We start from the raw sequence: 12,157 nt of genomic DNA on the forward strand, positions 1-12,157 counted from the left end.
TGGGTTACTATTCACAGAGGTTTATTGACCTCCCAAACCAGGCAGGCCAACCCTTCCAACCAGGGGAAGTGTCCATCTAGCTGCCCTCTGCTGGGTTGCAGCCTGTGCCCTGAGGGGCCACTGGAAGCAGGAGGGAGCCCTGGCCAGCACAAGGAAACCTGAGCAGAGGTCTGCACACTTAATTCCACTTGATGTTCTTCTCCTCCTCAGTCATGGCCGGCGTGTCGGTGACTAGACCGGTGCCGATGGTCCGGTTGCCATCTCGAAGGGTGAAACGCTGGCCTTTCTCTAAGATCATTGGCTGCCGCAAGATTAGGTTGAGCTTCAGGTCTTCCCCGGGCATGGCAAGCTCCTAGAGTGGGAAGAGAAGGATCATGCGTGGCCTCCAGGGTGCCTTCATTCCTTAACATTTTGTTGGCTACCTCAGAGGTTAAGAGTCATGGGAAAATGCAGCAGGGGAATGGTTCTGCCTGGGGACAGTTCACCCATCCCAGGCTGTCGGGCAGATGCAAACAGCATATTGAGATAGGAGAACACGAAAGAGACCAGTGATGAATGCTCCCAAGGTGTGGTCTCGAGAAAAAAATGTCTAGGAAGTTGTGGGTTATGCAGTTTCCTGGTCACAGGACTTCCTAAGCCTTCATACACAGTGAAATTCAAAAAGAAGAGACCTAGGAAATCTTTCTGTGGGTAATTGCTGGCACAGCTAAGCTTTTAACCTGCTTCAGCTTAGGGCATACTGGAGGAGGACTCCCCACCTCTAAGTCCATGAGCCACGCCCTTTATGTTGGCTAGCAGCACAAGCAGCCCCTTTCCACCCAAGGAAATAAAGCCACTTGGATTGTCACAGTTTATCTTTGGAATTGAGTGAAGCAAAGGTGATATAAAAAGTCCCCCCTCCACCCTACATTCCTCCCACCCACCATACCTTCCCTGGGGGCAGGATAACCCGACAGGCCATGTCCCAAGTCATGGAGAACATGATAGGCATGTAGTGGGACACAAAGGGCTTGTGGCGGCCACCTTCCTCCTTGCTGAGGATGTAAACCTGGAGAAGAGAGCAATGAGGGTGAGCTGGGCCCGGCTGGAATGCTGGGGACAGCTTGGCTCAGGCCTGCCCACTGTCACCTGGAGCCCTCACCTGGGCCTCCACCTTGGGGCACGCCTGGACGGAACCCGGCTTGACCATGACCAGGCCCCGCCGTACATCCTCCCTCTTCAAGCCTCGGACCAGGGCCCCGAGGTTATCTCCGGCCTCGGCCCTCTCCAGGCTCTTGTGGAACATCTCAATGCCTAGAAGGGAAGGGGAAAAGGAAAGGGAAGAAGGGAAGCGAGTACAAGGCAGAGGGAAGGCACAAGGGATCCGCCCAGGGTAAGGCCACCCTGCAGCCAGCCCCTGCTCCCCAGGATGGCCTCCCGTACCTGTCACCACAGTGCGGATATTCTTGCTATGTCCCAGGAGCTCACAGTCATCTCCCTTCTTTAAAATGCCACGCTCTAGCGTACCTGTCACCACAGTGCCACGGCCTGGGAGGTAACAGGACAGGATATCAGGGACCCAGAGCTAGGCTGCTGCTAGAGAGTGTGTGTGGGAACAGGCACAGTCCTCACCAGGGATGGAGAACACTGACTCTACGGGCATCAGGAAAGGCTTCTCCAGGTCCCGGGTAGGCACAGGGATGTAAGTGTCCACAGCATCCAGCAGCTTCTGCACAGACTTCAGGCCTAATTCAGGGTCCCGACCCTGTTGAGGGGAAGTGACAGGACTCTGAAATTCCCATTCGCTCCTCTCAATTACCAAAAGCCACTTCCCAGACACAGAGCAGAGCTCTGGTTGCCCATCTAGCCCCACCCTCTGCAGCAGCCTGACCCAGCCTTCACCTCAAGGGCACAGAGAGCAGAGCCTACGATGACTGGGGTCTCCTGTCCTTTATAGCCAAACTCAGTGAGCAGCTCCCGGATCTCCAGCTCCACCAGCTCCACCATCTCAGAGTCCTGGACAGCGTCAGCCTTGTTCACATACACCACCACATGCTCCACCCCAATCTGTAGATAGCAGAGAGACAGGGACAGTGTCTGGAGGGTCCCAACTACCTATTCTTCCCCTTTGCACCACTACTCAGGGTCGGAGTACCTGTTTGGCCAGCAATAAGTGCTCTCGAGTCTGGGGCATGGGGCCATCATTGGCTGCTACCACCAGGATGCAGCCGTCAAGGGGTGCGGTGCCTGTGATCATATTCTAGGTAGGAGGAGGAGAGGAAACAGCCAGGTTCAACGAGTTCTTCAGTCCACATCTATGCAGCCAAGTGTAGCACTTAGAAATTGAGGCCCCCTTTCTTGGCCATCTCACCACCACCCATTCTGAGTGGCCATGCCCACAAACCTACCATCTCATATCCAAACACTGAATATCTTAACCCCCTCCCCACAAGCTTAAGATTTATCCTGAAATGAGGCAGCTTCTGGCCCTGTCTCCAGTGTCCCCAGCAACCCTCACCTTAACATAATCTGCATGACCCGGGCAGTCTGTGTGGGCGTAGTGGCGGGCGGCAGTGCTATACTCCACATGGGCCGCATTGATGGTGATACCCCGAGCTCGCTCCTCCGGGGCATTGTCAATCTCCTCGTACTTCTTGAACTTAGCCCCACCTCCCTCGGCTAGAACTAAAGGAGGAAGGGAACACACACACCTCTCAGCTAAAGTTCCAGTGCTAGAGGCAGAGGTTAGACCACACCCCTGAACTCTCCCATCTAATACATAACCTCCTCCAACCTCTAACTCTTCCAGCAGAAAGAACTATGGGTCAGAAAGAAATGTTAAGAGAGCCTTAAGGGTCGGCCCTGTGACTTCTTTAGAAGAGTACAGCCTCTGCTTGCAGAGCATTCCCTACGGCTAGAGAGAAGCCACTGGTGGATCACAAAGTTCTTCCTGATCGGGGAAATTTGTCTCCTGCATCTCCCAATTCACCCGCCGCACAAATTCGGGCTTTTGGGGCCACAGTAAACTCCTCCAGCTGACACTCTGCTGGTCTCGCCTCCCTGGCTCCATGTCCCAGCAGTAGACAGGGCGCTGCTGGACGCGCCCACCCCACTCACTCTTCGTGATGGCTGCAGTCAGCGTCGTCTTGCCGTGGTCCACATGGCCAATGGTACCCACATTCACATGTGGCTTGTCGCGCACGTAAGTCTTCTTGGCCTCCACGGCCAAGCTGCGGCACAAGAGGGACAATGCCGGGGCCTTCAGCGGCCGCAACAGACCCTGCAGCAGGAAAGTCGGGCTGGCGGCGAGACCTGCCGGGACCCAAGCTTGGAGTCAGGCAGGACCGGGGTCAGACCAAACCCAGCCACCTGCAACGCCCCCAATGTGTTCCTGGGCCGCCATCACCCTCCCCGACCCCTCACCGCTGAAACGGGTCGTCGCACGCAGCAGGGTGGCGGCCGCCATTGTGGCCATACACGCGCCCCGGGAACCGGGGAACGGGACAAGTAGCCGGAGCGTGCAGCGGATGAAGGACGCTAGCGGCTAGAAGGCACTTCCGGTGGAAGTACAGGCCAGGAGGGCAAGTCAGGGCCCCTCTAGCCGCCGGTGTCTATGGCTGTCTCCGCGGACGTCTGGCGCGTGGCTGAAGACGTCACGCAGGGGGCATGTGTCTCGGGGGCGAGGAAAGAGGTAGAGGGTTTCCACCATTCGGGCCTCACAGGCTGAGGGGCAACGTAGTTCTCTTTGGCGGCCGCGGGGGGCACTGGGGAGCTCCCCCTAAAGCACCGACGCAGCGAAGGCTCATGGGCGTGGTAGTTCCTGGGGCGGCGGGCTGTAGAGGCGCCCAGAGTGGGAGTCTGGCGGGCTTGGCCGGATCCGAGGGAGGGGCTCAGGTCCCGGGAGGCAGCGGCGGCTCCCACTGCTCAGGAACTTCCTGGGCCCGGCAGAGAGAGACCTCGAGTCCCCCGGAGTACGACTCGCTACTCGGGTCTTGGGAGACATCTGGCCACCTCTGCCGCAGCTGGAGGTAGGACCAGGTCCTGGACGCCTTTCGCGGGTGGGGTGAAGTGTGACCTCTCTCTCCGCTGACACTTTGTTTTCTTATCTGTAAAATTGGAATAGTAGTATCCACTTCATAGGGCGATCCTTTCATCTGGCCCTGAGAGGAGATGAACTGGGTAGGAGTCACGGATGTGGTCCTGGGTGGTAGTCAGGGTTGGGCCCTGTGAGGTCAGGCAGCTTGCAGGGACCCTGTACTGCTTGACCTCACAGGGCCAGAGCCCACCCTATGGCCGCTCAGCTGCCTAAGGAGCAGTTCTGTTGGGCGTCGCCCCACCCACCTAATTTTACAGATGACACCAAGGACGAGGAACCAACTAGGGGAGCCTTTAAGGGCAGCCTGAGTCTCTTTTATTCCGTTTGTGGCCCCAGCACCTAACAGGGTGGAGCATGCAGTAAATATTGAATGAATGAGTGCAAGGCTAGTCAATGACCCTTAACTTTCACATCCTTCATCTCATGGCAGCTTCCGAATGGCACTCCGAATTGTTAATTGTGGCTGCTTAACCCTGGTTTATGTTTTGGAACTCATCAGATCCTGAGACTCAGTGGACAGTGTTTGTTTCAAATAGATGCCCCAATTCCTCCTCTGGAGATTGATTCTGTGCACAGACTTGGGAAGCTATATAACAAACACCCGTCTAAAACTGAGAGGACGTTGGGCGCAGTGGCTCATGCCTATAGTCCCAGCACTTTGTGGGGCTGAGGTGGGAGGATCGTTTGAAGTCAGGAGTTCAAGACCAGCCTGGGCAGATCAGGAGACACCCCTCCCTGTCCCCCACATCGCTACAATTTTTTTTTTAATTAACCAGGCACAGTAGCATGCACCCGTAGCCCCTGCTACTCAGGAGGCTGAGGCAGAAGGATCGCCTGAGCCGAGGAGTTCAGGGCTACGGTGAGGTATGATCATGACACTGTACCCCACTCTGAGTGACAGAATCAGACCCCATCTGTAAAAACATTTTTTTAATGAAAACTCAGAGGAGTTTGGGAAACTCTGAACTAGAGCTTTATAATTTGCAGGCATTCATACTGTTTCACAATCATCGCTCCCAGTGCTACCCTGGGTGGTAGGATCTATTATTTCCCCCATTTTGCAAGTGTGAAAACTGATGGTCAGGAGTCTATCTTAAGACACTAATGGCCACTAGCAACATGTTAGTTTTTTGGGAGTGGTATTTTAATTAATGGTTTCTATTTTCGTGGTGCTGTATTTATTTTAAAGTGTATTAGCTTGAAAAAGAAACTGGCATAAGTAAATAATCAAGTTTTAAAAAATAAATCAACTTAAAAGAAGACTATTTGGTAAATTATGGGTGCACTGGGCGCAGTGGCTCATGCCTATAATCCCAGCACTTTGGGAGGTCAAGGTGGGTGGATCACTTGAGGCCAGGAGTTCGAGTCCAGCCTGGCCAACATGGTAAAAACCCCATCTCTACTAAAAATACAAAATTAGCTGGGGGTGGTGCACACCTGTGGGCTCAGCTACTCAGGAGGCTGAGGCAGGAGAATCGCTTGAACCCGGGAGGTGGAGGTTGCAGTGAGCCGAAATCATGCCATTGCACTCCAGCCTGGGTGACAGAGTGAGATTCTGTCTCAAAAATAAAATAAAAGGCCAGGCGCAGTGGCTCACGCCTGTAATCCCAGCACTTTGGGAGGCCGTGGTGGGCGGATCACCTGAGATCTGGAGTTCAAGACCAGCCTGGCCAACATAGTGAAACCCATCTCTACTAAAAACACAAAAATTAGCTGGGCATGAATATATGGCAGATTTCTTGGAAGGTAGTGAATGAATGGCTACAGTTTGAGAAACATGGTGTTCAGAAAACAGTCCAAAGGGAGAAAAGTTTTTCTAGAGCTGTTGACTATAGCATCCTCTGTGTTAGTGAATAGCTCAGTCAGGAGTCTTGATTTACAGATAACAGATTTTACATTGGCTGGGTTAAGCAGAAGAGGGATTTGTTAAGGGTTTTAGGCAGCTTACAGAATTGTGGGGCAAGCTGGAGAACTAATTCCAAGCCATAGAACTGATCTGACCTGATAAGAAAACTGCTGTTACTGTCACTGCCATCAAACACTAAATACCAGGATTTAGACTCATCTTATTGTTGTTGTTGTTCTTTTTTTTGAGACAGTGTCTTGATCTGTTGCCCAGGTTGGAGTGCAGTGGTGTGATCTCGGCTCACTGCAGCCTCCGCCTCCTGGGTTCAAGCAAGTTTCTGCCTCAGCCTCCTGAGTAGCTGGGATTACAGGCAGCTGCCACCACGCCCGGTTAATTTTTGTATTTTTAGTAGAGATGGGGTTTCACCACTTGGCCTGGCTGGTCTTGAACTCCTGACCTTGTGATCCACCCGCCTCGGCCTCCCAAAGTGCTGGGATTACAGGTGTGAACCACTGTGCCTGGCCTTAGATTCATCTGTTATAGCAACTGCCATTGGCATCAAAACCTCTTCTGCATCAAGAAAGTGCCCTTAGGCTAATGCTCACCTGTACGCAGGTGAAAAAATAAAAGTGCCCTTAGATTGCTTGAGATGAGGAGTTTGAGACCAGCCTGGGCAAAATAGTGAGACCTTGTTTCTACAAACATAAAAATAAAAAAATTAGCCAGATGTGGCAGCACATACTTGTATAATTCCTGTTACTGGGGAGGCTGAGATAGGAAGATCACTTGAACCCAGGAGTTTGAGGCTGCAGTCAGCTATGATAACACCACTGCACTCCATCCAGCCTATGTGACAGAGCCAGGCCATGTCTCTAAAAAAACAAAAAAGGTTGGGCGTGGTGGCTCTCACGTGTAATCCCAGCACTTTGGGAGGCTGAGGCAGGCAGATCACTTGAGGTCAGGAGTTCGAGGCCAGCCTGACCAACATGATGAAACCCTATTTCTACTAAAAATACAAAAATTGGCTGGGTATGGTGGCTGATGCCTGTAATCCCAGCTACTCAGGAGGCTGAGGCAGGAGAATCACTTGAACCTGGGAGGTGGAGGTTGCAGTGAGCTGAGATTCCCCCATTGCACTTCAGCCTGGGCAACAAGACTGAAACTCTGCCTCAAAAAAGAAAAACAAAAAAAGATACTCTTCTCTTACTGCATTTGGTACCAAGACATATTTTTGTTGTACTTGTGCATGACTGAGTGAGTTGGGATGGAGCTTCATGTACTCAAGTCTGTACCCTGTGTACCTGGCCACAGCAGGCCTCCGTGAATGTGTGCAGTTGAACTATTAACGAGCCTTTCAACTGAAGGGGCCAGCACGATGGTGCTACAGACTTAACATGTCTAAAACGGCTGGGCGAGGTGGCTCCCACCTGTAATCCCAGCACTTTGGGAGGCTGAGGAGAGCAGATCACGAGGTCAAGAGATCAAGACCAGCCTGGGCAACGTGGTGAAACCCCGTCTCTACTAAAAATATAAAAATTAGCCGGGTGTGATGGTGCATGCCTGTAATCCCAGCTACTCGGGAGGCTGAGGCAAGAGAATCGCTTGAACCTGGGAGGTGAAGGTTGCAGTGAGCCAAGATTGTGCCACTGCACTCCAGCCTGGCGACAGAGCGAGACTCCATCTCGAAAAACAAAAACCAAAAAAACCTATATATTAGGGTTTCTGTTGCTCAGGGTTGGACTTGAACTCCTGGTCTCAAGCAGTCCTCCGTCTTCAGCCTCCCAAAGTGCTAAGATGACAGATGTGAGCTACTGTGTTCAACCCTAACCCTATACCTGTTTTCCCCATTACTTTCCTTTTTTTTTTTTTTTTTTTTGAGATAAGGTTTCTCTCTGTCACCCAGACTAGAATGCAGTGGCATGGTCATTGCTCACTGCATCTTTGACCTCCTGGAGTCAAGGAATCCTCCTATCTCAGCCTCTCAAATAGCTGGTACTATAGGCACATGCCACCGTGGTTTGTTTGTTTGTTTTTTAAGAGATGGGGTCGGCCAGGCGCGGTGGCTCACACCTGTAATCCCAGCACTCTGGGAGGCTGAGGTGGGTGGATTATAAGGTCAGGAGTTCAAGACCAGCCTGGCCAATATGGGAAACCCCATCTCTACTTAAAAAAAAAAAATTAGCTGGGCATGGTGGCGCATGCCTGTAATCCCAGCTATTCACGAGACGGAGGCAGGAGAATTGCTTGAACCTGGGAGGCAGAGGTTGCAGTGAGCCAGGATTGCACCACTGCATTCCATCTTGCACAACAGAGTGAAACTCTGTCTCACACACAAAAAAAGAAACGGGGTCCTCCTGTGTTGTTGCCCAGGCTAGTCTCAAATTTCTGAGCTCAAACAAATTTCAAATTTCTGGCCCAAGGAATCCTCCCACCTTGGCTGCCCAAAACGTTGGGATTTCATGTGTAAGCCGTCACACCCATTCCCCAGTACCTTTCACCTCCGTTCTCCATACAGCAGCCAGATCCATCTTTAAAATGTGCATTGTCCCAGCACTTTGCGAGGCCTAGGTGGGAAGTTAGCATGAGCCCAGGAATTCAAGACTAGCCTGGGCAACTTAGTGAGATTCCATCTCTACAAAAAATTTGCAAAAATTAGCGGAGCATGGTGGCATGCATCTGTAGTTCCAGCTCTGTGGGAGGCTGGGGCGGGAAGATCGCTTGAGCCTAGGAGGTCCAGGCTGCAACGAGCCATGATCACACCACTGCATTTCAGCATGAGTGACAGAGCAAGACCCTGTCTCAAAACATAATAATAAAAAATGCGGATCATAAATGAATCCTCCCTCAATGGCTCCTCACTGCGCTTGGAATAAAATCCAAATTCCTACTTTAAATGGGTGATTTGTATCTCAATCATGGTAGGTGAATTATATCTCAATAAAGCTGTTATTTAAAAAATAGTAAGACCAAGTACAGTGGCTCATGTCTATAATTTTAGCACTTTAGGAGGCCGAGGAGTGTAGATTGCTTGAGCCCAAGAGTTTGAGACCAGCCTAGGCAACATGGCAAGACCCCATCTCTACAAAAAATAGAAAAATTAGCTGGGTGTGGTGGTGCACCCCTGGAGTCCCAACTAATTAAGAGGCTGAGGCAGGAGGATCAGTTGAGCCTGGGAGCTCAAGGCTGCATTGAGCTCTGCTTGAGCCACAGCACTCTAGGCTGTCACCCAGGCTGGAATTCAGTGGCGTGATCTCAGCTCATTGCAACCTCCATCTCCTGAGTTCAAGCAGTACTCAGGCCTCAGTTTCCCAAGTAGCTGGGATTACAGGCATGTGTCACCACGCCTGGCTAATTTTGTATTTTTAGTAAAGACGGGGGGGTTTCACCATGTTGGCCAGGCTGGTCTCGAACTCCTGGCCTCAAGTAATCCGCCTGTCTCTGCCTCCCAAATTGCTGGGATTACAGGTGTGAGCCGCTGTGCCTGGCCCCCATGATTGTTTCTACCTTGATTTTCTTCATAGCACCGAAATACCCAAAATTATCTTACTAGTTTGCTTGTTTCTTTTCCTCCCATTTCGCCAGCTCATGGCAGTAAAAACCTATTTTTTTACTCTTAAGAACAATGCCTACTTCTTAAGTGAATCAGCATTTGTTGGAAGAATTATTTATTGAATCATTTCAGTTGAGCATTTGCATTGGGCTTCGTAAGTTTCCTGAGGTTTTCAATGGAAAGCAAATTTTGTATTGATGTTCATTTTATAAATAAAGATGAGTCGCTTTACCTTTTTGGCCCTCAGCTTTATTATCTACAAATTGTGAGTGGAGGTTAAACCATATGATAATCTCTAAGATTTCTTGTAGCTCTAAAACTTCTAAGAGGATGGGGTCTGGTGCAATAGAAATGAGTACTGGGCTAGCCAGGAACTTAGTGGCACATTGAGAACTGCGTCCCAGGACAGTGTCCTCAGTGCCACTCAACAAATCCTTCCTTAGTGGAAGCTCAGGGGCATCCTTCACTCTTCACTCGTCCCACCACTCAACCTGGCAGCGCCTCCTGGGAAGTCTCTCTGGTTAAACCCCTTGGCACGAACGTCATTGCATCACCACAGTCAGGCCAGCATCAGCCCTCTCATGGACCCCTGCACCAACTTCAGCTCTGCCTTCAGTCCCTGGAGGCCAACCCTGAGTGTGCTTCCGAACCCAGGGCTCTAGTCACACCCAAGTCACTCTGATGTGATGAGAGACATCACAACTGGAAGCACTTGGGAAATGTCACATAAAAGCTACTAAGTAAAAGGTACTTGAGGCTGGGCGCGTTAGCTCACGCCTATAATCCCAGCACTTTGGGAGGCTGAGGCAGGCGGATCACTTGAGGTCAGGAGTTTGAGACCAGTCCGGCCAACAGGGTGAAACCTTATCTCTACTAAAAATACGAAATTAGCTGGACGCTGTGGTGGGCACCTGAAATCCCCGCTACTCCACAGGCTAAGGCAGGAGAATTGCATGAATCTGGGAGGTAGAGGTTGCAGTGAGCTGAGATTGCACCACCGAAGCCTGGGCGACAGAGCAAGATTCCATCTCAAAAAGAAAAAGCTACTTGAGAGGTGGCCTACATGGACCGGCCATGCGTGGCTTCCCACAGGAGACCACACTGTCTGTCCCCCATCAGGCTTAGTAGTTCACAAGAATGGCTCATAATGGGGAGGGGAGGTGAAGGGGCAAAAAAAGAATATAAATGTATTTATTACCATTGAACTGTACACTTAAAAATAGTAAACATGTAAATTATACATGTATATTTTACTTAAAAACAATGACTCACCAGGCGCGGTGGCTCACGCCTGTAATCCCAGCACTTTTGGGAGGCTGAGGCAGGCGGATCACAAGGTCAAGAGATCGAGACCATCCTGGCCAACATGGTGAAACCCTGTCTCTACTAAGAATACAAAAATTAGCCTGGCGTGGTGGCAGCTACTCGGGAGGCTGAGGTGGACGAATCACTTGAACCCAGGAGACGGAGATTGCAGTGAACTGAGATTGTGCCACTGCACTCCAGCCTGGCGACAGAGCAAGACTCCATCTCAGGCCGGGTACGGTGGCTCACGCCTGTAATCCCAGCACTTTGGGAGGCCGAGGCAGGTGGATGACAAGGTCAAGAGATTGAGACCATGCTGGTCGACATGGTGAAACCCCGTCTCTACTAAAAATACAAAACATTAGCTGGGCATGGTGGCGCATGCCTGTAATCCCAGCTACTCAGGAGGCTGGGGCAGGAGAATTGCCTGAACCCAGGAGGCGGAGGTTGCGCTGAGCCGAGATCGCGCCATTGCACTCCAGCCTGGGTAACAAGAGCGAAACTCCGTCTCAAAAAACAAAACAAAAAAAAAACAAAAAAAACCATGACTCATAGAACGCAGGAAAGCGTTACACTTGGGATTACAGTTTTACAAAAAATACAAAGCAGGGCCAGCCAATGAAAGCACACGCAGGGCAAGCTGAGAGGGCGGGCCACCAAGCTCCCGTGCCTTCTCCCCATTGAAGCGGGGTGCGTCACCTCCCAGCACATCATCAGTGCATTTGCTGACCAGAACACACACTGAGGCCGGGCGCAGTGGCTCACGCCTGTAATCCCTGCACTTTGGAAGGCTAAGTCAGGCAGATCACTTGAAGCTAGGAGCTCAAGACCAGCCTGGCCAACATGGTGAATCCTCGTCTCTAGTAAAAATACAAAAATTAGCCAGGCATGGTGGTGCACACCTGTAATCCCAGTTATTCAGGAGGCTGAGGCATGAAAATCACTTGAACCCTTGAGGCAGAGTTTGCAGTGAACTGGGATCATACCACTGCACTCTAGCCTGGGTGACACAGCAAGACTCTTTCTCAAAAAAAAAAGGCCGGTCCAAGTGCAGTGGTGTTTACAACTAATTGATCACAACCAGTTACAGATTTCTTTGTTCCTTCTCCACTGCCACTGCTTCACTTGACTAGCCTTAAAAAAAAAGAAAAGAGGCCGGGCGCGGTGGCTCACGCCTGTAATCCCAGCACTTTGGGAGGCCGAGGCGGGTGGATCACGAGGTCAAGAGATCGAGACCATCCTGGTCAATGTGGTGAAACCCCGTCTCTACTAAAAACTACAAAAAATTAGCTGGGCATGGTGGCGCGTGCCTGTAATCCCAGCTACTCAGGAGGCTGAGGCAGGAGAATTGCCTGAACCCAGGAGGCGGAGGTTGCGGTGA

At 51.2% G+C, this 12,157-nt stretch overlaps 1 protein-coding gene and 1 pseudogene across 2 annotated transcripts; both read right to left on the reverse strand.

Moving 5' to 3' along the window:
- On the reverse strand, window positions 1-3,587 carry TUFM (Tu translation elongation factor, mitochondrial). 2 transcript variants are annotated; one of them, XM_032243076.1, is made up of 10 exons: window positions 3,403-3,587; window positions 3,097-3,291; window positions 2,498-2,664; window positions 2,135-2,239; window positions 1,882-2,046; window positions 1,612-1,744; window positions 1,507-1,527; window positions 1,142-1,293; window positions 929-1,048; window positions 1-352 (listed from the first exon to the last, which is right to left on the reverse strand). In XM_032243076.1, exons 1-10 carry the CDS (start codon window positions 3,452-3,454, stop codon window positions 179-181), a joined length of 1,284 nt encoding a protein of 427 aa, XP_032098967.1. In that variant the 5' UTR covers window positions 3,455-3,587; the 3' UTR covers window positions 1-178. The 2 variants fall into 2 exon arrangements, with proteins under 2 accessions (XP_032098967.1, XP_032098966.1); XM_032243075.1 differs by having other exon boundaries at window positions 1,423-1,527.
- The window catches only part of LOC116526429, an 18,758-nt pseudogene continuing 10,166 nt past the window's right edge, over window positions 3,566-12,157 (reverse strand).

Source organism: Sapajus apella, unplaced genomic scaffold (genome assembly GCF_009761245.1).
Source record: "Sapajus apella isolate SASKATOON/1434 unplaced genomic scaffold, GSC_monkey_1.0 scaffold51, whole genome shotgun sequence".
Lineage (NCBI taxonomy): Eukaryota > Metazoa > Chordata > Mammalia > Primates > Cebidae > Sapajus > Sapajus apella.

Bases quoted from the DNA above. Each gene is read 5' to 3' on its own strand.
- TUFM (XM_032243075.1), bottom strand. From the start codon at position 3,454: ATGGCCACAATGGCGGCCGCCACCCTGCTGCGTGCGACGACCCGTTTC. The intron at 2,240-2,497 runs GTGAGGGTTGCT...CCTCCTACCTAG, and splicing joins GTCATGCAGATTATGTTAAG to AATATGATCACAGGCACCGC. The intron at 1,049-1,141 runs GTGAGGGCTCCA...TCTCTTCTCCAG, and splicing joins GCCCCAAGGTGGAGGCCCAG to GTTTACATCCTCAGCAAGGA.